Source organism: Ranitomeya variabilis, chromosome 2 (genome assembly GCF_051348905.1).
Source record: "Ranitomeya variabilis isolate aRanVar5 chromosome 2, aRanVar5.hap1, whole genome shotgun sequence".
NCBI classification, from domain to species: domain Eukaryota; kingdom Metazoa; phylum Chordata; class Amphibia; order Anura; family Dendrobatidae; genus Ranitomeya; species Ranitomeya variabilis.
The window spans coordinates 37,602,689-37,624,512 of record NC_135233.1 but is presented as its reverse complement, the minus strand read 5'-3'; the positions used below and the strand labels follow the sequence as shown (position 1 = coordinate 37,624,512).

General features: G+C 43.2%; 1 protein-coding gene across 1 annotated transcript in view; it reads right to left on the bottom strand.

Annotated features, from left to right (window-relative positions):
• The window catches only part of LOC143809055 (spermatogenesis-associated protein 7 homolog), a 187,054-nt gene extending 165,481 nt beyond the window's left edge, over positions 1 to 21,573 (bottom strand). Inside the window, exons 1-2 of the mRNA XM_077292220.1 lie at positions 21,454 to 21,573; positions 10,787 to 10,861 (exon numbers count right to left, since the gene is read on the bottom strand). Of these exons, the coding sequence (XP_077148335.1) occupies positions 10,787 to 10,861; positions 21,454 to 21,472 (94 nt within the window). The 5' untranslated portion in view covers positions 21,473 to 21,573. The remainder of the gene's footprint in view (positions 1 to 10,786; positions 10,862 to 21,453) is intronic.
• Between the last annotated feature and the right edge of the window lie 251 nt (positions 21,574 to 21,824).

Below are 21,824 nucleotides of genomic sequence, written 5' to 3'. Positions count from 1 at the left end.
GAAAAGATGGTAAATTGTGTGGTGCAAGAAAGAATTAGAGGACACAAGGTTGCAGCCTCTTTACCTTTTACTGGTAGTAAGCAGCCACAGTCCAGGATACAGATGACAGATGATGGTGAGGTCCGGCCAGCCTGGAAGTGATTTGGAGTCCCCTTAGCAGGTGGGGTTGGATTAGAAGCCTTCCTTTCTGGGCTGTAGCATGCATCCCTTGCTGCCTGAAGCTTCACACAAGGTCCTCTCTCTCTTTGTCCTATATATATAGGACAGTACCCACATGGCAGGCAACTCAAGCCTTGTTACAGGTGTCTCTATTTGCGGTGACTCCGGGCTTTATGTGTTGCTGTGCCTTCGGGTCTAGGGGTGGATAGGCGACTTGAAATGTCCTTCCATCCGGTTTCTGCTGTGGAGTATACAGTCCCACACAGCCTCAGACTCCTGGTGTTCGGTTCCTATGCTTCAGCGTGGAGGGAGCCCAGTCGCAGCTCCCCTCCAGCTCTTCACTTCTCCTGTGCTTCTTTTCCCCTCACAGTTTCATACAAACTGCTCTGTCACTCTCTTCTCTTTCCAGGAGCTGCAGAATCTCGTATCTGCACGGCCCCAGCTTTTCTCAAACTCCCCTCTCCTCCCTCTCACAGACTGCACTCCGTCTCTCACTGACTAACTCCTCCTCCAGCCAGAATATATAGGGAAGCCACCCACAAACTGGATCAGAGCTCCCCCTTCTGGCCTGGAGTCAGAACAGTGTTGTGTGTTCTTGTTACCTATTAGAGGGATCCTTCCTCACTTCCAGGCATGGCATCACCCTCCGCGTGAGGAAGGCAAAACTGTTGTGAATTCTGTTTGTGGGCTCCCCCGGTGGTGTTTTATGGTATTGCCACTTATTTGCCTTCTTCTATCCTTGATCACCTGTTGACACCCATTAGGGGAGTTTCCTATTTAAGGCTGCTTGGCTGCTGGTCCGATGCCGGCCAACAATGTATCAGTAGCATTCTGTTGCATTCTCCTGCCTCAAGTTCCAGTTCAGCTAAGCTGAAGTTTGTTCCTAGTTAATGTTATTTTTTGTCCAGCTATCTGCAATGTGACTCTCTGTAGCTGGAAGCTCTCGTGGACTGAAATTGCCACTCCAGTGGCATGAGTTGTCACTGGAGTTTTAAAGTAATTTCAGGATGGTGTTTTTGAGTAGTGTTTTGAAGTTGACCGTGAAGTAACTCTTTCCTGTACTTCTGCTATCTAGTAAGCGGACCTCACTGTGCTAAATCTGCTGTTCATCCTACGTATGTCTTTTCCTCTTGACTCACCGTCAATATCTGTGGGGGGCTGCTATCTCCTTTTGGGGTTCATCTCTGGAGGTAAGGCATGCCTGTATATTCCTCTGATAGGGGTAGTTAGATCTCCGGCTGGCGCGTGGTGTCTAGGGCATCGTAGGAAACACTCCCCGGCTACTTCCAGTGTTGTGTCAGGTTCAGGTCACGGTCACTTTAGTTCCCATCACCCGAGAGCTAGTCCGTTTGTTATTTTTGATTTCCCTGCCATTGGGAAAATCATAACAGTTTGGCCGGCCACATGTGTTAAAACTATGCACTAAAGCAGGAAAGGATATGAAAAGGTTTTTTTTTTCCTTCTGTGTTTGGAAAGTGCACCTTAGTGCTTATTTGTACTCCTTGCTTAAACTGCAGTCTTCAGCCTTTTTTTTTTTCCTCTCCTCTTAATCTTTGAATGGCTTTGGTTACACCTGTTTGAATCATGGATCCACAGAGTTTGGTTGCAGGTCTGAATAACCTGGCTACAAAGGTCCAGAACTTACAAGATTTTGTTATACGTGCTCCAATGTCTGAACCTGAGATCCCTATGCCTGAATTTTTTACCGGAGACAGATCCCGTTTTTTGAATTTCAGAGAGAATTGTAAATTGTTTTTGTCTCTGAAATCTCACTCTGCTGGTGATCCTGCGCAACAGGTTAAAATTGTTATTTCTCTGTTGCGGGGTGACCCACAAAGTTGGGCATTTGCATTGTCGCCAGGGGATCCTGCGTTATTAAATGTAGATGCGTTTTTTCTGGCTTTGGGGTTGCTTTATGAAGAACCTAATTTAGAGATTTTGGCTGAGAAAGCCTTGATAGCTCTTTCCCAAGGGCAAGATGAAGCTGAGATATACTGCCAGAAATTTCGTAAATGGTCGGTACTTACTAAATGGAATGAGTGCGCTCTAGCAGCTAATTTCAGAGAAGGTCTCTCTGATGCCGTGAAGGATGTCATGGTGGGGTTCCCTGTGCCTACAGGTCTGAATGATGCCATGAAATTGGCTATCCAGATTGATCGGCGTTTACGGGAGCGCAAATCTGTGCACCATATGGCGGTATCTTCTGAGCAAAAATCTGTGCACCATATGGCGGTATCTTCTGAGCAAAAATCTGTGCACCATATGGCGGTATCTTCTGAGCAAAAATCTGTGCACCATATGGCGGTATCTTTTGAGCAAAAACCTGTGCACCATATGGCGGTATCTTCTGAGCAAAAACCTGTGCACCATATGGCGGTATCTTCTGAGCAAAAACCTGTGCATCATTTGGCGGTGACCTCTGAAAAGGCACCAGAGCATATGCAATGCGATAGTGTATTGTCTAGAGGCGAACGACAGAATTACAGGCGCAAAAATGGGTTGTGCTTCTATTGTGGAGATCCAGCTCATGTTATATCAGCATGCTCTAAACGCATAAAGAAGGTTGATAAAAAGGTTGATAAATCTTTTTCTATGGGTACCTTGCAGTCTAAATTTCTTTTGTCCGTGACATTGATTTGTACTTTATCATCTGTTACTGTGGATGCTTATGTGGATTCTGGCGCCGCTCTGAGTCTCATGGATTGGTCCTTTGCCAAGCGTTGTGGGTTTGATTTAGAGCCTCTGGAGGTTTCTATTCCCTTAAAGGGTATTGATTCTACACCTTTGGCTAGCAATAAACCACAATATTGGACACAAGTGACTATGCATCTTTCCCCAGACCATCAGGAGATTATTCGTTTCCTTGTGTTATATAATCTACATGACGTATTAGTACTTGGATTACCATGGTTACAAATTCATAATCCAGTCTTGGACTGGAGATCAATGTCTGTGCTGAGTTGGGGATGTCGGGGGATTCATGGGGATGCACCTTTGGTTCCCATTTCTTCATCTACTCCCTCTGAGATCCCAGCATTTCTGTCAGATTTTTATGATGTCTTTCAGGAGCCTAAAACTGATTCTCTCCCCCCTCACAGAGAGTGTGACTGCGCTATTGAGTTGATTCCCGGTAGTAAATTTCCTAAGGGTCGCTTGTTTAATTTGTCTGTACCTGAACATACTGCTATGCGGGAGTATATCAGAGAATCTTTAGAAAAGGGTCATATTCGCCCCTCTTTGTCTCCATTGGGGGCAGGGTTTTTCTTTGTGGGTAAAAAGGATGGTTCATTGAGACCTTGTATCGACTATCGACTTCTGAATAAGATTACTGTTAAATACCAGTACCCGTTACCTTTACTGACTGATCTTTTTGCTCGCATAAAGGGGGCGAAGTGGTTCACTAAGATCGATCTACGTGGTGCGTATAATTTGGTGCGGATTAAGCAGGGGGATGAGTGGAAGACCGCATTTAATACGCCTGAAGGCCATTTTGAGTATTTGGTAATGCCTTTTGGTCTCGCGAATGCCCCTTCCGTTTTTCAGTCCTTTATGCACGATATTTTCCGTGAATATCTGGATAAATTTATGATTGTGTATTTGGATGATATTTTGATTTTTTCGGAGGACTGGGAATCTCATGTTCAACAGGTCAGGAGAGTTTTTCAGGTTTTACGAGCTAATTCTCTATTTGTGAAGGGCTCAAAGTGTATTTTTGGGGTTCAGAGAATTTCCTTTCTGGGATATATTTTTTCCCCTTCATCTATGGAGATGGACCCTGTTAAGGTTCAGGCTATTTGTGATTGGATACAACCTACTTCTCTAAAGAGTCTTCAGAAATTCTTGGGATTTGCTAATTTCTATCGCCGATTCATAGCGGGTTTTTCTGCCATTGCTAAACCTTTGACTGATTTGACCAAGAAGGGTGCTGATGTTGCTAATTGGTCCTCTGCGGCTGTGGAGGCCTTTCGGGAGCTTAAGCGCCGCTTTTCTTCTGCTCCTGTGTTGCGCCAGCCTGATGTTTCGCTCCCGTTCCAGGTTGAAGTAGATGCTTCCGAGATCGGAGCAGGTGCAGTTTTGTCGCAGAAAGGTCCTGACTGCTCAGTGATGAGACCATGTGCGTTTTTCTCTCGAAAGTTTTCGCCCGCTGAGCGAAATTATGATGTTGGAAATCGGGAGCTCTTGGCCATGAAGTGGGCATTTGAGGAGTGGCGTCATTGGCTTGAGGGTGCTAGACACCAGGTGGTGGTCTTGACTGACCACAAAAATCTAATTTATCTTGAGTCAGCCAGGCGTCTGAATCCTAGACAGGCGCGCTGGTCGTTGTTTTTCTCTCGATTTAACTTTGTGGTCTCATATCTGCCTGGGTCTAAGAATGTGAGGGCGGATGCCCTCTCTAGGAGTTTTGAGCCTGACTCGCCTGGTGATTCCGAACCTACTGGCATCCTGAAGGATGGGGTGGTATTGTCAGCTGTCTCCCCAGACCTGCGGCGCTCTTTGCAGGAGTTTCAGGTGGATAGGCCTGATCGCTGTCCGCCTGGTAGACTGTTTGTCCCTGATGACTGGACCAGTAGAGTTATTTCGGAGGTTCACTCTTCCGCGTTGGCAGGTCATCCTGGAATTTTTGGCACCAGGGATCTGGTGTCTAGGTCCTTCTGGTGGCCTTCCTTGTCTCGAGATGTACGTATTTTTGTGCAGTCTTGTGATGTTTGTGCTCGGGCTAAGCCCTGCTGTTCCCGGGCCAGCGGGTTGTTGTTGCCCTTGCCTATTCCTAAGAGGCCTTGGACGCACATCTCTATGGACTTTATTTCTGACCTTCCTGTTTCTCGTAGGATGTCCGTCATCTGGGTGGTGTGTGACCGTTTTTCCAAGATGGTTCACTTGGTACCTTTGCCCAAATTGCCCTCCTCCTCTGAGCTGGTCCCTCTATTTTTTCAGAATGTTGTGCGTTTGCATGGTATTCCTGAGAATATAGTTTCTGACAGGGGTACTCAGTTTGTGTCTAGATTTTGGCGGGCGTTCTGTGCCAGGATGGGCATCGACTTGTCGTTTTCGTCTGCATTCCATCCTCAGACTAATGGCCAGACTGAGCGTACTAATCAGACCTTGGAGACTTACTTGAGGTGTTTTGTGTCCGCTGATCAGGACGATTGGCTTGATTTTTTGCCATTGGCAGAGTTTGCCCTTAACAATCGGGCCAGTTCTGCCACTTTGGTTTCTCCATTTTTTTGTAATTCAGGGTTTCACCCTCGCTTTTCGTCCGGTCAATTGGAATCTTCGGATTCTCCTGGAGTAGATGCTGTGGTTGATAGAATGCATCAGATTTGGGGACAGGTTGTGGACAATCTGAAGTTGTCCCAGGAGAAGACTCAACAGTTCACTAATCGTCATCGGCGTGTCGGTCCTCGTCTTTGTGTTGGGGACCTGGTTTGGTTGTCTTCTCGATTTGTTCCTATGAAGGTCTCGTCTCCTAAGTTTAAGCCTCGGTTTATCGGCCCTTATAGGATTCTGGAGGTTCTCAATCCTGTGTCCTTTCGTTTGGACCTCCCAGCATCTTTTACTATTCATAATGTTTTTCATCGGTCATTATTGCGGAGGTATGAGGTGCCGGTTGTTCCGTCTGCTGATCCTCCTGCTCCTGTGCTGGTTGAGGGTGAGTTGGAGTATGTGGTAGAAAAGATCTTGGACTCCCGTGTTTCCAGACGGAAACTTCAGTATCTGGTTAAGTGGAAAGGCTATGGTCAGGAGGATAATTCTTGGGTGACAGCATCTGATGTTCATGCTCCTGATTTGGTTCGTGCATTCCATAGTGCTCATCCAGATCGCCCTGGTGGTTCTGGTGAGGGTTCGGTGCCCCCTCCTTAAGGGGGGGGTACTGTTGTGAATTCTGTTTGTGGGCTCCCCCGGTGGTGTTTTATGGTATTGCCACTTATTTGCCTTCTTCTATCCTTGATCACCTGTTGACACCCATTAGGGGAGTTTCCTATTTAAGGCTGCTTGGCTGCTGGTCCGATGCCGGCCAACAATGTATCAGTAGCATTCTGTTGCATTCTCCTGCCTCAAGTTCCAGTTCAGCTAAGTTGAATTTTGTTCCTAGTTAATGTTATTTTTTGTCCAGCTATCTGCAATGTGACTCTCTGTAGCTGGAAGCTCTCGTGGACTGAAATTGCCACTCCAGTGGCATGAGTTGTCACTGGAGTTTTAAAGTAATTTCAGGATGGTGTTTTTGAGTAGTGTTTTGAAGTTGACCGTGAAGTAACTCTTTCCTGTACTTCTGCTATCTAGTAAGCGGACCTCACTGTGCTAAATCTGCTGTTCATCCTACGTATGTCTTTTCCTCTTGACTCACCGTCAATATCTGTGGGGGGCTGCTATCTCCTTTTGGGGTTCATCTCTGGAGGTAAGGCAGGCCTGTATATTCCTCTGATAGGGGTAGTTAGATCTCCGGCTGGCGCGTGGTGTCTAGGGCATCGTAGGAAACACTCCCCGGCTACTTCCAGTGTTGTGTCAGGTTCAGGTCACGGTCACTTTAGTTCCCATCACCCGAGAGCTAGTCCGTTTGTTATTTTTGATTTCCCTGCCATTGGGAAAATCATAACACAAAACCACTGTAACAACTGGCTTCCTGGGGTGTTACAAATTTCTTAAGGTTCATTTACACTACAAAATTATCATGAAAAATCATACTTATGAATGCTCATTCACAATAATCAAGCAGTCTAAACAGTCTATTGAACACAGCACTATGAAGCAAAAGTGTTGTTCGTTGGGTGAATTAATCTTTTAGATTACACAAAAAATAACTGGTCTCTGCAGATAGATAGATACTGTAAGTATACTGTACGTATATAGCACCAGGTCACTGGAATTTATTAAGGTAGTATCCTAATTCCAAGCCTGGGATGGTGAGAACCATGCTTTTTTTTTAACTGGGAGTAAATGCCGCTGTTGTCCTGAATCTAGTGTTGTTTTTCTTTTGTTTCTGCACCTCTGCATTCCTGAGATACGGCCCCTTCTACACTGCATATACTGTATATGTAACCTCATTGGGCAAGGGGGCGTGATCTTAAATAAGACGCCTACAAAGGAGGGTTGAGATCCACGCCCACTTGGCTATAAGACAAGATTTATATATAGGGAAGGGAGGGCCATATCTCAGGTCTGGAAAGGAGCAGGAAAAAATGAAAAACAACGCCGGATTCAGGAGAACAGCAGCATTTAGTTTAAGTAAAGAAAAATACATATTTTTCGCAAGTGATAGGTCAGTTTTTTAATAAGGCTAAAAAACAAGGAACCAGTGGACACAATTTATACACATAGAAGCAATTAACCCCATAATAATTGTGCCAACACCCAATTTCGCATAGGTCTCTGAGCTGTAATCCTGCCCATGAGTCATCATGCCGCGTCACGCTTGCCCTCCTTTGTTACAGTTCATATTTATGCTCTATGAGATAAACTAATACATTTCTGTGTAAAAACTTCCCACGGGTTTTAATAACTCTGCTTATTCACCAGCGTTCGTCTGTCAGTAAATATTTGCCGTTCCTGTGTTATCATGGCTTAATAGGCAGGAAATGACCCGGTAAATGGGGAACAACACAGCCGGCTCTACAATCCAACTGGATTAATAGGAAATGTATTTTGTTTCCTGTGTAGAGAGAGCTTTCAGGTTCAGGATGCATCGTCACTATATTCTACCTCTACATATTCTACATGGCCAAAAGGGTGTGGACGCCCCTTCTAACAAGTGCATAGATCTAGAATATAGTCATGCAATCGCCATTGACGAAAAGTAGAATCCATCACCCGAAAGATGTTCCCCCGTAATTTGTTGGCCAAATCATTATTCTGTGCTGACTGATACCTTAGAGGGGTTATATTTGACTCAGATCTTTTCGTCTCTCCCTACATCTGATCACTCGCTCATGTCACCTGCACTTCAAAACCAACTCTAGAATTTGACCTTTTCTTGCCTTTGATGCCACAAAAACTCTTAATACTGATCTGATTGATTCTCGCCTGGACTATTGCTGCTCTCTACTAATCAGTCTCCCTCTTACTAAACTCTTCCCTGTCCACTCTACCATAAATGCAGCAAACAGGATCATATTTATGCCAAACCGCTACACCGATGCCTCCACCTTGTGCCAGTCTTTACACTGGTTGCCCATCCGGTACAGAATCCAATGTAAACTCATCACTCTTACACACAAAGCTCTCCACAGTTCTGCAATGCCCTACATCTCCCTCACCCCTGTCTACTACCTTACCCATCCTCTCCAATCAACTAATGACCTGAGACTAACATCCTCTATAATCTGAACCTCCCACTGTCATCTCCAGGACTTCTCTCGTGCTGCATCAGTTTTCTGGAATGCACTATCCCAGACAATCTGGATAATTCCAAGTATCCACAGTTTCAAGTATGCCCTAAAAACACATTACTTTAGACTGGCCTATGACCTCACCTCACTAATCTAACTGTCTTCTGTCCTCTCTTCCGCGCACTAAATAGCACTCTGTATCTGCATTTGTACAAATATTGGCTGGTGCAGGGTCATTTGAACACATCTATTTATTGATTGGACCTTACACGACAAGCACTTTTTATTTCTACCTTTTGTGTCCCCCTATTTCCTCATCGATTGTAAGCTTACGAGCAGGTCCCTCACTCCTCTTGTTCTGTTTAATTATTCATCACCCTGAAATGTCTTATCTTAGTTGTACAAGTCTCCTCTGAATCGCAAAGTACTTCAGAATATGTTGGCGCTACAAAAATGTGTTAAAAAAATATTATTATTATAATCACTGACTTCAGCAGTCATGCTGTTGATTAGAGTTGAGCGAATATGTTGGGTAACGATCCCCAAAACCGAATTTGCCATATTCGTGTCATATTGGTACCCTATTCATGCCGAATTTGTTTGATGATCGTTTCTGAACATAATTGTTCATTTCTACTCCCATTGACTCCAATGGCGTTTGGCTGTGTTCGGCGAATGTTGCAAGTAATATTCTCCGGTGATCATAATCCGGACCCAATATTGAAAAATTCGCTCAACTCTACTTGTTGATGCCAACGATGGGCACTCTAAGATGACACATGATCAGCTGCAAGAAGTAAATGGAACCCATCAGGGACTGATGATAGTGTTGCCTGCATCCGAAAGTATTATAGAGACAGATCAATGTTCTGTGGGAGCATTTTAGTTCTGTGGGAGCATTTGAGGAAGAACTGGAAGAGCCCGAAGGAGTGAAACTGGTGCTCTACTCCAATGTAGTTGAAATGGTGTAACGTGACCGCGGGCGGTAGCCATGACCGAGCGGCTTCTCCATCACGCCCATCTCATTTACTAAAGTGCCTTACTATGTAAATGGTCGAAGGCCACACACCCTAAACTGACCCTCCTACATGCTATTCAACTTGTATGAGCAACTTTAAAGGGAGCCTGACGGCTAATACATGATCCACGAGCTTCATGTATCAGACGCCGACTATATGACTGTATATTATAAAGTTATAATATTGTACTAATTGGAGTTGTTAATAACTTTAAAGGCAAAAAAATGTGAAAAAAGATTAAACAAAACAATATATTTTTTAGCATTTTTTTTTCGTAACAAGAATTGAGTTTTTGAAGAATGGGTTTCCTAATTCCTATGAACGACTGCAATTATCTATTCCTATTTATTCCAGTTTTTTGCTTAGCAGAGATTTGTTGTTGTTTTTTTTCAGTTTATTTATACTGAGCTTCACCTTGTGTTATTTCATTATGACAGATCTGGGCTGTACATGTAACCTGTCAGGAATAATTTTGCAGTGATATATAAGACTCCAGATGAGCGGTTCCACAAATAAAGCTCTTAATTATGGAGGCCTATCATCAGGGGACTCAGACGCCGCTCAATACAAGGAGCACTGAGGTTATGGTGAATTAAACGGAACTTTACGTCTCTCTTTTTTGCCCTCAATGATCTATTGGTTTAGAAAAGTATAAAGAAAAACAAAAAAACAACAACAAAAAACCTAGAAACTGTATCTTCCAGGTGCAATGATGACATTTAGACCTCACTCTCCTATTTTGCTGATATCTTGTCTTCCCTTACCTCAATCCTTACGATAGTCCATCAATATTAGATCAAAGGCGGTCCGACTGTCAGCACCTGTCATCTAGCCGTTTAAAGTGGCCGCGAGGCTAGTACTTCTTGTATCACTTGTGGCAGGTGGAATGGGAGAATGTGGCGGTACCATATACTCTCTTGAAGAAGCCCATACACTTTAGATTAATATTTAAAGAAATGGCCAATTTTGACCGTAAAATACAATTGTTGTCCGATTCAGTAAAACAATGGTTCGCTTCGACCGACAGTGACCATCGAAAAATTGGTCAACATGCTGGATTTCGACGACCGATGATGAGCACTGGTGTTATCATTAGACAAAAAATTTCAATTTTGGTCGAGGAAGTCAGCAATGTATTTTGGGCCATCAGTGAACGATTGTTTGTTCTTTGGCCCATTTTCATCTGATGTGTATGGGGGGCTTGAATATATGAAGATGAGGTCTGTATATGCTACATGTCTTTTATATAATATTCCAAATGTAACTTTGATTAGAAATACTTACGACTGCTTTTCATGCTCATGTGTCCTTTAAATGGTCCCGACATTGAATACTTGGGAATCATCACAGCTCGAGTCTCTGACAATGAAAAAAGCCAACACATATATTAACAGACAAGTGTGTACATTTCTATCGTCTCTGATACAAAGTCATTAATGAAGCTAGGAGGTGCTACTGTCAGAGACGCAGGCAAGAAAGGGGTTAAAATATAGACTGCCTCCACAATGTCTGACTTGTGCATAGGAGCAAATACATTTTTCGATATAAAAGTACCTTATTTAACAGAAATTAGTGGGCAAATATGGATCCCATTAGGGTGCCCTTTTTTACATATCAGTAAATGCTCAGTGTTTTGTTTCCACTTCTGCACAGGTCCTTTAATTTGATGATATGACTATCAGTTGCATATAAAATTCCTTTCCATTTCACAATATTTCTATGTTGGAGAATTGATAATTTTCCATATGGCGCCCATATAGATGAGACCAATATAAATGACAACCTCATACGCAGCAGAAGTCAAGTGTGTTACACAGTTGTTGTCTGTAACAGCAGTGACCGGAGCTAGCTCCAATCTCTGCTGTTAACCATTTAGATGCTGCTGTCAATTGCTAACAGTATCATTGAAATAGTTTTTTGCAAACGCACACGGCAGGCTTCATAGGACAATCACAATTACAATTTATACTGCAAATTTCCAGGATTGCAGTGTATAATAAAGATTGCAAAAAGATTGCAGGTTCAAGTGTCCGAAGAACACTGCAAAATAAAGTTAAAAAAGTTTAAAAGAAACCCCCCCAAATATAAAAGTTTTTCCCCATTAAAAAAACTAAAAAAATTAGAAAAAGAAAAAAAAAATCTTCCAGAAAAAGTCTGATCTATCAAAACATAAAATTATTTAAACTATATGTTAAATGGGGAAATGAAAATCCCTGCACTTACCTAAAAGGTTACAAAGAAAAGTGATTAAAATGTCATATGCATCCCAAAATAGTATCACTAATAGATCCATGGATAGAAAAAGAAAAAAAAAACACAGCAACCAAAGTTTGGCAACACAAAACAATTTTTTTTTTTTTTTAGAAATTAGTAATTTATTTTGTATTGGTGTAATCACACATACCCAGGAAATACCCATATTTCCAGGTCCTTTTAACCACACAATGATTGACGTAAAAGCAAAGCCAAAAAACAGTGACTGAATTACATTTTTTTCACAATTTTACCTCATTTGAAGTTTGTTTTCCATTTTTCAGTGCTTTATATACAATGAACAATGTCGTTCAAAACCTCAAATGGTCGGGCAAAAAAACAAGCCCTCATGTGGATACGTCAATGGAAAAAAAAAATGGAAATGGAAAAATTAAAAATGCTAAAGGGTTAAAGCTGAAGGTTCCAGCAGAGTACCAAAAATAATATGATTATTAACTTATTTTTGAAGGCCCTTTATAACAAAAATGGATTTATCTAAATAAAAAAACAAACAACATTTTTGTATAGTCCGTGAAGGACTTCTTGTAATCATGATCCACATTTTTTAACAATAGAAAATAAGCGTTACAAAGAGCATCCTTCTTTCTGGAGGACCTGTTCTGCCCTGCACAAACTATTGGTATTATTGGAAGTTGTGTAATGCCTAATTCCCCCAGCGGGGGTGCTGCAGAGAAGTCAAACTCTTTCTGCTTTGTGATAAGTTCATCATAATGGGACCTTTCTAACAAGTAAGGATTTTCTAAAGCAGCAATGCACCAGGTAAGTGCCTCACAACTCAAGTCCTCTAAGACTTTCAAAATGTCCTGTTTTGTGTATTTTTTTTTAGCATTGCACATGTTATTTCATTTTTTTTTTCACTTTATCAGGCATTGCCACCTTTTTTTTGCTATTGAAATATACTGAATTTGTGACCAGTTGGGGTAACGTGTGGATTGGTGTTTAGAAACTGCAATGAAGCTGAACACTTCATTGCCTCCTGTAAAAATGTAAATGCGCTGCAAGTTATAATCTACTCCCTTTGTGATGTCATCACTTAAAAGGGATATCCCATGAACAAAGTACATTATAATCAATAGATCTTGGAATATTAATACGTTTCACAATTGGATGTGTTTTAAAAAAATATTAATGTGCTGAGATAATCTTATAAATGTGCCCCTGCTGTGTACTGTGTTATGGCTGTGTATGAACATGTAATGCTGCTGCAGCTCCTTGTCATGGGAGCATGGGAGAAAGCAAAGGTAGATACAGGTGGCTGCAGTGACCCTCAGTTACTAGTTTATGTAAGGGAACACATTTCCCTGCCTGTTTGCTTTATCACAGGAGTTAGAGTGTCTGCAGCCCTGTAATCTTGTCTTAGATCAAGTCATGACATATGAGCTCCGGCGACTAATTTATGATAAGTTCACAGGACTGGTGGCGCTGCAGAAAAACCCTCTCCAATGATAAAACAAACAGGCAGTGAAAAGTATTTCCTCACATAAACAAGCAGCTGAAAGTCCCTGAAGTATCACAAGTATTTACCTATTCTTTCTCCCATGGCCATCAGCTGTGTATTTGTCATCATGAGCTGCAGCAGCTCTACATGGTAGGACACAGCAAATAACATAGAACACAGCAGGGACACATTTGTAAGATTATCTCAGCACAGGAACATTTTATTTAAACACATCCAATTATGGAACTTAACAGTATTCCAAGATCTATTGATTAAAATGCACTCTTTATGTAGGGTAACCCTTTTAACTATATTACTCACTATGCTTTGCAGCTGATTGTGGACCTTTTATTGCTTATCTATATATATCTAGTCAGTGCTAACATGCATTATTCTAAGGATATATACTAACTTTTTGAGTTGAAATGTTCACACCCAATATTTGAGGCATTGTTCCACTCTGTATTGAAAACCTAACTAGACACAATGGAATTCCAACGTCAAGCACAGATTGCAATGGGGTTTTGGTGGCACCGTGAGATTTACCAATGCTTTTGGCAATGCTGAGATCCTCCATTATTCCGGAAGCCTCTCGAACACTCTGGATGTTCTGATATATGACAATAATAAGTACATTTTTAACCATCTAGAATAAATCATTATGATCAGCGTGGGTGGAGTGATTCGTTACAAGTTACGGTACTAAATGGGTCAAAATATGTGATGTGATAATTTTCCCTTCCTAGAGAACACATTTGTTTCCAGTTCTCTACATGGTGGTGGCGGCCTGATGTTTTAGCAAGCAAACTGAAGTAGGTCAGCACCGGCGCACTAGGTGTATGTCTCCTCAGCATTGTCCCCTGACGGTAGCTTAACAAGTAGTGGCCGCGGCGCGCAGGCTTATTTATAATGCATGGAGGAAGCACTGAACATGTTAGCTGCTGACAGCCACAATTCATGGCTGTTTATTGTCGTACATTTAATTTAGGGAGCGAAGGACATTACTACTGCTAAAAAAACAAAAGGACATACAGAAGGCTGAATAATCCAAAATATTGGGGTCAGATCCCCAGGTGGCATTTAGTTAAGGAAAAAGCAAAATGCAAAAATTGCTGTGCATCTCCTTGACATGATTTTAGGCATGCAGTCATTTACCGCAATTGCTCTATACCTCACATTTACTTCCACTGGTGCTGAATCATTTACACAGTGACCCCCACGAAGAAGATTATCCCAATGACACCTGCAAACAAAACTTCTATTTATGCAGTGCATCAACGCACATCAACCATGCTGTCCCCATAGAAAAAGTCGTAGAGACCGGCTCTAGGGACACAATATGGAAATCTTAGTTTTATACCTGGTGCCATGGCAGGATGTTGGGATGTCATCGCGGTCATTACTTTCGTAGGGGTTATGACTTTCACTTTTTCAGGTGAGCAATTTTCCTGCCTCGGTCCCTCATTTTAAGCCAGATAATTTCGCTCTTTTTTCTTTACAGTTTTTATTAAATCGTAATGAAGAGGTGAGTTTTTTTATTGGGCACATTGCTGTGTTGATGGGGTTTTTTTTTTGGAGCTGTTGGGATGGCGTCATGGGACCTTAAAATTGGAGACAGGGTGCTACAGAACTGCAGTTATCATCAGACGAATGACCTTCTTGGATACAGTCATGGCGAAGCAGCTTATATTGTTTGACCAAAGTTTGAAAATTTGAAAAACTTTGCTTAGCAAACTGTAAAAATTAGGACATTTAGATGTGAAGATATTGTCTATTTTACTTGATGGGAATTTGTTTTTTGGTGTAATGTCTCCAGGTTTGGTGTTGGTATCTGATGCAAAACCTTTTAGTGATGCCCTTCCCATGTAAAAGGGTCATCATAAGTTCGGACACGAAATGTGTTCATGGAGGTAGAAGCTCTGAATGCAAAGATTTAGGCCAGTAGCTCTAATTTTGGGGTGAAAGATGATATGTAATACTGCACTGGTCCCATGTGCTTAAGGCCATTTGTCTGCTCACCGGTTGCAATTGCCTTAATTCATTGTGAGTGTGACACATGAAAAAAGTATGATAAATGAATAGCCATCCATGTAACTAAAGTATGGCTCGAGCCCACCAGAAAGGGGGCCACCAGCGAAACCAGCCATAAATATTATATAGCAGGTCAGCTGGCAGCTATCTCTCCCGAGTCAGCCATGCAGAACCAAGTGTCCCAGTGTTCTTTTTGAGTGAGATGCTACCAGACTCTTCAGGTCACCCTGCCAATCAAAATGTTCTGCTGTTGAAATTTCAAATGATAGATCCATTTTTCGTTGAACTAGAATACCTAGAATATTGGCCAACTCCACCTAAATTTGGATGACTTTTATCTAATGTCTATAGGGGCCTTAAGTGACTCATTGTAAATTCTGTCAGCTGAAAAAGACTGCTTCTGACAGTCCTGACGCTAGCCACTGCATCTAGCCTTCATCCATAAGCCCCTATACAAGGATCTGGATTTACAACGGGGACTCCTGGGTTGTGTCTGCAGCGCCCCAGAGTCCTGGTCGTTGCAGTACTGATGCTCCGCCGCTAAGGGGGGTGTTGGTACGTCTGATGGCACTGAAGGAGCTCATCTGACCAGGTATCATAGTCACCAATACACTTCACAGTCTGGCCTCCAGGGGGAGCTAAGGGTGCTATGTATTAGGCCACTCCTCACAATCTAGTAAAACTGGGGGTTGGATAGGAAGTTAGACAGAAAGCTGACTGGGTTGGAACCAGGCAACATCCTGTGGCAGAGGGTGTTGCAGGGGAAGATTCAGGGGGGTCCCTGTCAGGGGTGAGATCCTGACAGAGGCCTAGTGAACAGAAAGAACGTTACGGGACCGCGCCTGCACTACATTGCGGCGGTACCCCAAGAAAGGACAAGAAGCGAGGTTTATTGTGAAGAGTGAGAAACGAGATCAACGCAACAAGGAGATAACACCAGTAGGAGTCGTGCTGTAAGACGAGGCAACATCCTACTGAGGCGCATAGCCGGTGGCCGGAAACTCTGAGGAAGTATTGAGCTCCAGGCCTTACTTCAAACCTACGACAGGACAGTCAGTTATAGGCGGGCTGTCTCACCCAAATCACCTAAGCAGACATAGGGGCAACAGTTGGAGAGGGGCGACTCTAGGGTCCCGGAAGACCTCCAGGCCTACCCGTCATACGGGTGCGTCCTAGCCATATCATCTGGGGGACGGAGAAGAACATCAGAATCAGTTGTGAGGGAACTTCAGAAACAGACACAACAGTTGTGAGGACTATACCGTGGTGCTAAGCAGGGAAGGACTACAACACACAAGCGCTAGAAGGAAGGCACAGATTTCCACCTGCAAAGGGAACTCTGGAGGTGCCATCGGACCGGCCTGTCTCAGCCAGCCCTGTTAACCGTACTTCGGATTGAGGATCCTGAAGCCTTCAGTAAAGAGGTAAAGAGACTGCAACCTGGTGTCCTCGTTATTCATCGCGATCTGCACCGCACCATCATCACTCCACACTTTCACTGGACGCCCTTCAGCAGGGTCACGGACCAGGTCGAGCCACCGTGACAATCCCAGGACTGAGACAGAGAGGCCCGGTACCGGGTACCCTTCGGCCCTGCGGCAGTGGGGGCGCTTCATGTCCACGAAGTAACTGCTTGCTAGAGGAGCAAGCCTGAGCCAACGAAGGTCAAACAAAGCCAAGTCAGTATTAAGAGGGACAGAAACGAGGAAAGGGTCAGCAAACAAAGCCAATATCAAAGGAATAGCTAGGGTCAGATATGAGAAGAACAGTGAATAAGAAGAGTCAGTAAGGGTATGTGCACACGTCCGGATTTCTTGCAGAAATTTCCTGAAGAAAACCGGAAATTTTCTGCAAGAAATCCGCATTTTTTTTTTTGCATTTTTTTTCCGTTTTTTTCGCTGTTTTTTTAGCATTCTGCAAGCGTAATTAGCTTGCAGAATGCTAAAGTTTTCCAAGCGATCTGTAGCATCGCTTGGAAAACTGACTGACAGGTTGGTCACACTTGTCAAACATAGTGTTTGACAAGTGTGACCAACTTTTTACTATAGATGCTGCTTATGCAGCATCTATAGTAAAAGATAGAATGTTTAAAAATAATTAAAAAAATAAAAAAATGCTTATACTCACCTGCAGACAGCTGATCTCCTCAGCGGTGTCCGTTCCTATAGCTGGTGTGTGTGCGCAGGACCTTCCATGACGTCGCGGTCACGTGAGCGGTCACATGACCGGTCTCGTGACCAATCACAGGACCGCGACGTCATCGCAGGTCCTTCACCGCACACCAGCTATAGGAACCAAAGCGGCAGCGTGCACCTGAGAGGCGGGAAGACATCGAAGGTGAGTATATCACTATTTTTTATTTTAATTCTTTTTTTTTGACCAATTATATGGTGCCCAGTCCGTGGAGGAGAGTCTCCTCTCCTCCACCCTGGGTGCCAACCGCACATAATCTGCTTACTTCCCGCATGGTGTGCACAGCCCCGTGCGGAAAGTATACAGATCAATGCACTCCTAGGTGTGTGGAATCCCCGCAATTCCGCATTTTTAATGAACATGTTGCTTTTTTTTCCGCGATGCGATTTTTTCGCGGAAATAAATGCAACATTTGCACAAGATAACAACCACAAAAAATTGAAGTATAAACAAGCTCATAACATAGCGATACAGTGACCAAATTTCCCAAATGCAGGAGGAACACTACGTCTCAAGTTTCTTACCCTTTGAGAGGGAGAAGGGTAAGAAACTTGAGACGTAGTGTTCCTCCTGCATTTGGGAAATTTGGTCACTGTATCGCTATGTTGGCTTATGATTAGCGCTATTGCAGTGGTGGTTCACTTTAGTGATAGAAATTGTCATATGGACTAAAATTAGTTGTGACCCAGTTGTGGTATTCATGTGACTTTATCCCCTTCTTTTCTTTCCCTCTCCATGCTGTGACACGTAGCGTGTTCTTTTGGTGCACCTGCACCCAATATTCCAAGCACTCTGTAGCGGATTATTCTCCTTATATGTTTCATGAATCTGTTTTGTATATTTTTGTATTTTATTTAATAAACTTACTTTTTTGACTAAATTAACATCTTTTATGAGCTTGTTTATACTTCAATTTTTTGTGGTTGTTATCTGTATAGGAAGTATCTCAGGGTATTGTTCCCAATTGGATCTTTGTCGATCCTGCTAGGGTATATGTATGATTATGGTTTCTGTACCTGGGTCATTGTTTTTAACATTTGCACAAGAAATGCGGAATACACTATAAATAATAGGAGGCATATGTTAGCGTTTTTTTCGCGTTTTTATCACGTTTTTATAGCAAAAAAACGCGAAAAATACTGAACGTGTGCACATGGCCTAAATCTAGGGTCTAATCAGGTGGGATTACAGAGACAGATGTAGTCAAGAAATAAGCCAGCTCAAAATCCAGATTAACATAATAGGTAACAGTATTAGTTAACAGGAGTAAATCCTGACAATAACTGAAAATTCCCAGGTGTTTGCTCGGCGTTTAAGTAGGGTGTGGTACTTCCCCATTGGGCACAGCATTATCACTGCTGCTGAGCTGGTGGACAGCACACCCATCCAATCTGCCTGACTGTGTGGCACACAATGATATAGACCATGACGACTCCTCCTTTACCTGTGCCACTTGCAAGGTGAATATGTAGGCGACAGGTAGCAGAGGCAGAATTCCCTGGAGGAGGTCCAGGCCACGAAATAAAGAGGATTTCCAAGCGAAGGACCCTCGTTTATGATGTGTATGTGTGTTATGAAGGCCAATTATCTTTATGAGTCTACCTCCTTGTAGACCCTAAACTGTGGTCTTATTATGACCTCTTGATACTGGCCCCAGTCATTGCAAACAGTGGTTATGGCTAATTTTCAACAATAATTGGATCCCATAAGATCTCCATAGTCCTATGCGTCATAACAGCTAAGTCCATTATATGTGGATATATGGGAAATTTGCCATTTCACCGTGTTATTAGTAATGTGAGGATGTGGATATGCATTAAGGAATTCTGTTATTGCTGCAAATGAACATACATTTACCTCTCATTAATAAATCATTAGCATTGAGAATATTGACCCTGTGTACGCCAGTGTGAATAAAAGGAATAAAGCACCCTCTCGAGTTTCATTATTTGCAATTATGAAGCCACTACTGACGTGATAACTACTTATAGTGAAAGTAATAAGAATTCTGCATTAAAGGGACACTGTCACCCCCTCCAGCCGTTCTAAACTAAAAGAGCCACCTTGTGCAGCAGTAATGCTGCATTCTAACAAGGTGGCTCTTTTAGTTTTTGCGTCTGTTATTCCCTCAATAAAGCGTTTTATAATTTTCCCCAAATACCTGTCTTTGTACCTGGAGGCAGGTATGAAGCCTCCTCTGTGAAGCACCCAACTGCCGTCACTGAGAATTGCCCGTCATAGCTCAGATGCCGCGTTCCGTTCTGCGCCTGTGCGGGCAGTGCGGCCACCCTGTTGCTGAATCCCCGCCCCGCACTGTGTTATGCATTATGCACAGTGCGGGGCTGGGATTCCTGAGCATCCGCACTGCGCTTGTCAGACGCTCCTCCAGGTCCCCCACCTTCCAGCGTTGTTCTGTGCGGCTGTTCCAAACGCCGGCAAGGATACCTGTATATTCCGGCAACGCTGGAAGGCGGGGGACCAGGGGAGCGTCTGAACAGCGCAGTGCGCATGCCCAGGAACCCCAGCCCCGCACTGTGCATAATGCATAACACAGTGCGGGGTGGGGATTCAGCAACAGGGTGGCCGCACTGCCCGCACAGGCGCAGAACGGAACGCGGCATCTGAGCTATGATGGGCAATTCTCAATGCGCCTGCCCCAGGCAGGCACGCACAGCGCAGGAGCCGGATTTCAGAAGATAACAGCGCTCAGGGGGCGACGACCATCCCCCAGAATAGATGAGTGACGGCAGTTGGGCGCTTCACAGAGGAGGCTTCATACCTGCCTCCAGGTACAAAGACAGGTATTTGGGGAAAATTATAAAACGCTTTATTGAGGGAATAACAGAAGCAAAAACTAAAAGAGCCACCTTGTTAGACTGCAGCATTACTGCTGCACAAGGTGGCTCTTTTAGTTTATAACGGCTGGAGGGGGTGACAGTGTCCCTTTAAGAAATATTTGCAAGAAATTCTAATGATTGACGTGTTTGACTGTGCAATCTTTTTTATTGAAGAAAATGATCCAATATCACATGTCTGCGAGTGTCAAAAATATGTCAGTCGTTGATTTCCGTATCTATTTGTGACCCCTTGTGCAGCAGCGGCTGTATCTAAACATATCTGGTAACTGCTGATTAGTCTTAAACTTAGAGGAATTTTAGCCCATTTCTTCCTCCATAACAGCTTCAACTCTGTCATGCTTGAATTAACATTTCTATAGGATTAAAATATTATGTATATATTACTAAATAGACCTGATGAGATTGGTGTATTTACTGTGAAAATCCACACCAAAAGGCTGTAGTTCTGATATAAAAATGAGCATGCTATAATACAAATGTATTCAGCTCTACCCATTCAGCCTGACTAACAGCTGTAGCTTCTACTGAGCAGTGTGAGATCTTAGCTGCAGGGAGGGACACTGAGAAGCTGTCAATCAGGCTAGGTGGGTGGAGATTTAGGAGCAGCACAGAGAAAGGTACAGAAGAGCTGTCAATCAGAGTAGGTGGGAGGAGATTCAGCACCAACAGGGAGGAGGGACACCGAGGAGTCGTAAATCAGGCTAATTGGGCATCAATTTAGCAGCATGAAGGAGGGACACTGAGCTGTCAGTCAGGCTAGGAGAGTGAAGATTCAACAGAGAAGAGGTGGGAGCTGGAGAATCACTGGTGGCTGGAGAATCAGTAAGGAGGAGAGAGGAGTTGTTAATCAGGCTAATTGGTGGAGATTCAACAGCAGCAAAAAGGGGGCAGGCGCTGTCAATCAAAGTCAATGGAGATTCGGCATGAACAGGGGGGAGGGACATTGAGGAGCTGTCAATGTTCAGCTGGGTGGACATGAGGATAAACTTTCATAAAGAATTATAAAATCATTCTGAAGTGGATTTTCAAAATAAGTACACCATCTTCAGCAGGTGGAAGAAATATTGTGAAATCTGGTCACAGATCCGAATGTTTCTTCCAGTGTAAGTTTCTTAAAAGTGGAAAAACACAACAAGATGAATACCATTTCTACTCACCTCTGTGTATCAGAGCCATCGGCAAACTATCTCCAGGACACAATGTATATGGAACCTCTTTACTAGGGGTGAATGGATTCACGTGAAGATTAGCACCAGGCAGTCTCTGCGCTGACTCCCGTAGACAGAGCGCGGGTGTGGTGAGTAAGTATGTGATCCCCATAACAACTCAGACCTGACTGTAAACATTCTCCAGCTCAGGAAACAAGAAGAGCAAATATACAGACAGGGTAAAAGCGCATTATGTCATCGAAGGAGAATATTCACATCAAGCATTTCACCTTTTCCCACTGAGGTCGTTTTAATTAATTTTTTTTAATTTTTCTGTAATTCTTTCCCCTTTTTTTCAGTTGCTAAAATGTTTTTAGTTT